A 4,080-nucleotide genomic window follows, 5' to 3' on the forward strand; every position below is an offset into this window, starting at 1 on the left:
CGGCTGGTCCTGGAAATCCCTGTGGAAAGAGAAGAGATCTCAAGGAGCTGGTGATGCCCAGTGACATGCACTCAGGGCCTGGCAGCCCCCTGCTCCACAGCACCATGGCCACTGCCCTGACTCACCTCTCTGCCCGATGGCCCTGGGCGCCCTGGGGCTCCTGTCTCACCCTGGAGGAGAGAAGGAAGAGGAAGGTGTCAGGGGCATCCTGCCACCCCATGTCAGGGTAAGCATCACTCCAGCATGGCCACAGCCACCCCAGTCCACCTACCTTCTCACCCTCAGGGCCCGGCACACCACGGTCTCCCTGCAGAGTGAAGCAGAGGGTTTCAGGGAGCCTTCCTCCCTCCATGCCACACTGCCCGCACCCCACGCACAGCCACCACAGGTCTGCAGGGACACCAGGACCTGTCAATGCTGCTGCACAGCCCCCCTTTGGTGCCATCTCACCTTCTCACCCATCTCTCCCAGCTCTCCTGGTGCACCACGTTCTCCCTGGCACAGGAGAAAGACAGGGTCAGGGGCAGCAGGACCCATGGGGGACAACATAGGTCCTGGCACAGAGCCCAGAAGCCTTTTCTCCCTGCTAAAAGCAAGGCAAGAGCATCCCTTTCTGCACCACTCACCTTCCTGCCCTGCTCCCCCGGAGGTCCCCGAGGGCCCTGCAAAGGAGGATGGAGACATTGTCACCTTTGGCATGGCAGGCCAAATGTCCAGGCTGTCCAGAGCAGGAGCCCTCCAGTGTGCTCTCCGGGCTCAGCTTGCTGGCTTGGCCAGCTCCTGCCCACCTTATCTTCTCTCAGAAAACTCACCCGGTCTCCTGGGTTCCCGGGGCGGCCGGGTGGCCCTGGGAAACCTTCTGTGCCATCACCCTGGGGATTAGGAAAGATGACAGCCATGCCCATGACATGGGGATGTCCACAACACAGGGATGGGAACCCCCTCTGGAGAGTGGTGATGGGTTCAGCCCCAGCAGGGAGCATCCCCACCACCCTCTTACCTTCTCTCCCTTCAGGCCAGGGGGCCCGGCAGGTCCTCGGGGCCCAGGGTCCCCAGGCAGGCCCTGCAAGAGAGAACAGCTCAGCCCTGGGGACACATGGCTGCTGCAGTCCTGCTCTGACATCCCTGCTGACCTAGGGGCCAAACTCACCGGTGGGCCAGGCTCCCCTCGAGGTGCTGCCCCATCCACGAGTCCGGGGGGGCCCTGCAGAGACAGGGGTCAGCTCCTGTGTGGTCACCCCGGGGGCTCAATCCTTCCCAGCACTCTGAGGGGCTGCAGTGCCCTTGGACACCCAAGGCTCCTCCATTCAGGAAGGCAGAGGAGTCAGGGAAATGCAGAGTCACTCACCCTTTCCCCTCGGTCACCTTTCTCTCCCTGTGAGAGTAGGAAAAGCAAATAAGGGCAGGTCTGGGTTCTTCCCAGGCCCTCCTTGAACAGAAGGGGAACATGCTGTACAGAGCCCATCATCAGTGGTATCAGGGCATGTGCATGCCACGTGCCTCTCCCCACATTGCCCAGTGCCAGCAACAGCTCAGGCATGTGTATGTGTGTGCAGGTATAGCTGATGGGGAACACAATCCATGAGCAGGATCAGGAGGAGTACCAAGGGGATCAGCTCCAAGCTGCTGATTCTTCATCCATCTGCCCATGCATCCCCCCAGCTGTCCCCACGGAGCACCAGGGGGATGTACCTTCACAAACTCTCCTGGAGGTCCTGGTGGCCCCATGGGTCCAAGTGGACCAGCTGGACCTGGATCACCAACGGGTCCCCGTGGGCCAGGGCTCCCAGGGGTGCCAGGGCTGCCCTGGAGGAGAGATGGTCTGTTAGCTGTGGCATGGGCTGGAGGTGCTGGCAGAGACTCCTTCACATCCATACCCCCATACCTACCGGCACACCTGGCTCCCCTTTCCGGCCTGGCAGCCCAAGTTCTCCATCCACGATCACCCTGGGCTCTCCCTGAATGAGAAGGGGGAGGAAAAAATGTGCCCTGTTGTGTCCCCAGTGCAGGACAGGGGCCACAGTGTCACAAGGCCAGAAGTCTGGCAGGGAGACAGGAAGACCTTGGGTCACTCAGACACCAAGTACCAGGAGATGCCAGGGGCCAAGATGTGCCCTCACGCATCCCAGCTGCTGCCCAGAGACCCCTGTGGGGCAGCCTCCTGCACATCACCTACCGGTTCACCTTTCTCCCCCTTTGGGCCAGGAAGTCCCATTGGCCCCCGTGTCCCCTGGGAAGGAAAGATGAGAGAGTGAGAGGAGGTGTTGGGTGTGAGTGGGGTTGAGGAGGGCTGGGGCCATACTCACAGGATCTCCTCGGGGACCAGGGATGCCCTGAATGCCCTGGAAAACAATAGCTCAGGAAGTGAATGTCCATGCCAACAAAGGGCAGGGTGATGGGAAGAGCCCACCATGCAGCAGCAAACCCAAGGGACATCCCCACGCACCGGCTGCCCAGGAGATCCAGGATTCCCAGGGCGTCCAGGGCTTCCTGGTGTCCCATTGGCTCCAGGGAATCCCTGCAGGACAGAGGAGCAGCATGCCAGCATCTTGTGTGTCCCAGCACTGCCAGAATCCCTCAGTGCCCTGTGCAGTGCTGGTCCTGGCACTAGGAGCCCCGGGCAGCCCCATGGCAGAGCTGGGTTCTGGGGTGCCTTTCCCCTGTGTGCTGAGCAGGAGTGTGAGGGAGCAGCATGGGGCTGGACTAGGGCTCTTCAAGGGGATCTCCCCTCCAGCCTGGGTGTGGAGGAGAACAGAGGGACGAGGGGCAGAGAGAGGCCTTGTGGGGCCAGGTCACTGTACCCAGGGACCCTGGGGTGCTTGGGTGAGGGGGTCAGAGGAACTCACCCTGTCCCCCTTCTTGCCGGGACGCTCAACACTCTCTCCTGGCAGACCCTGTGGCCCTGGGGGTCCTGAAGGGCCAGGTAATCCATGGCGACCCTGGAGGCACAGCAGAGCGGACAGGCTGGTTGGCAGGTGGTGGTGAAGAGGTGTTCTCTGTCTGTCCCTGCAGCAAGGCCTGGACAGGTCCTTGCCCCACAGCCACCTGCCAGCAGGACAAAGGGACAAGGGAACACAAGGACATGGGGACCATGTCACTGCCTCCACCAAAGAGCTGCCCCCTGTCTACCCCCCTCCATCAGGATATTACCGGCTGACCAGGGGGGCCTGGTGGTCCCACACGCCCTTGTAGTCCCTGCAGAGACAAAGCCAGCAGTGAGAATCCCCTGTGGACTGGCATCAGCATGGTTTGGGGGATGCAGACCCCCCAGCTGGGTTGGGCAACACTAAAGCACTCACTGTCTCACCGCGGTCTCCCTTCTCGCCCTGCAAGAAGGTCAGAGGGAAGGGGTTAGGGGCTGGCACGCCTGTGCTCAACTCCCTGCTGGGCTGCTGTCCTCGGCCGCTGGGGGTCCCTCACCCATGCCAAGCCCCCGTGGCACAGCACAGCATGGCATGGTATAGCACAGCATGGAGATGCTCACCTTGGGGCACTGCACAGTGCAGGGCTTCGGCTTTGGTGCCTCCTGCTTTGGCTGCCAAGACAAGACAAGCCCATGTGTAACCAAGGGTAGGAGAACTCCCCAGCTTACATGGGACTGGTCCCCCTCCACACCCTTTGGAGCACCCTGTCTCCTTACCCTGGTAGAGATGATGGTGCAGAGGTCATCGGTGAGCTCTCCCTCCAGCTCTGCCAGGCCACTGCTGTGGTACATGTACCGCGGGTCCTCACTGGTGACCATGCGACGGAGCTGCTCCCGGTCTGCCCCCTCCAAGCCCACTGCCAGCACCTGGACCCCTGAGCCAAGAGCACCCTCAGTACCCTACAGACTTCCCTGCACACCCTGCTGGGACCCCATCTATCCTCACCCCCAGCCTTGACATCCCTGGCTGCAGCGATGGCATCATCCCCGGAGGGGCCGTCAGCCAGGACCACCAGCACTGCTGGCACACTGGGACGGCGCCCTGCACCGGGGCTCAGCAGGTAGGTCCTGGCAAAGGTGATGGCTGCCCCTAGGGAAGGAGAAGTAGGATGGGACAGTCAGCAGGATCCTGGCAGCCACTGTCCCATCCCGTAGTG

General features: G+C 62.0%; 1 protein-coding gene across 1 annotated transcript in view; it reads right to left on the reverse strand.

Annotated features, from left to right (window-relative positions):
* Positions 1-4,080, reverse strand: part of COL7A1 (collagen, type VII, alpha 1) — a gene marked incomplete at its 3' end in the record, with an annotated part of 14,352 nt that overhangs the window by 3,016 nt on the left and 7,256 nt on the right. Inside the window, exons 25-39 of the mRNA XM_009077992.1 lie at positions 3,870-4,013; positions 3,641-3,798; positions 3,485-3,535; positions 3,300-3,326; positions 2,847-2,939; positions 2,177-2,230; positions 1,890-1,958; positions 1,693-1,806; positions 1,349-1,375; positions 1,151-1,204; positions 1,001-1,063; positions 627-662; positions 451-495; positions 272-307; positions 126-170 (exon numbers count right to left, since the gene is read on the reverse strand). Coding sequence (XP_009076240.1) covers positions 126-170; positions 272-307; positions 451-495; positions 627-662; positions 1,001-1,063; positions 1,151-1,204; positions 1,349-1,375; positions 1,693-1,806; positions 1,890-1,958; positions 2,177-2,230; positions 2,847-2,939; positions 3,300-3,326; positions 3,485-3,535; positions 3,641-3,798; positions 3,870-4,013 — 1,016 coding nt within the window. The remainder of the gene's footprint in view (positions 1-125; positions 171-271; positions 308-450; positions 496-626; positions 663-1,000; positions 1,064-1,150; positions 1,205-1,348; positions 1,376-1,692; positions 1,807-1,889; positions 1,959-2,176; positions 2,231-2,846; positions 2,940-3,299; positions 3,327-3,484; positions 3,536-3,640; positions 3,799-3,869; positions 4,014-4,080) is intronic.

This window comes from Acanthisitta chloris, unplaced genomic scaffold, assembly GCF_000695815.1.
Source record: "Acanthisitta chloris isolate BGI_N310 unplaced genomic scaffold, ASM69581v1 scaffold17837, whole genome shotgun sequence".
Taxonomy (NCBI): domain Eukaryota; kingdom Metazoa; phylum Chordata; class Aves; order Passeriformes; family Acanthisittidae; genus Acanthisitta; species Acanthisitta chloris.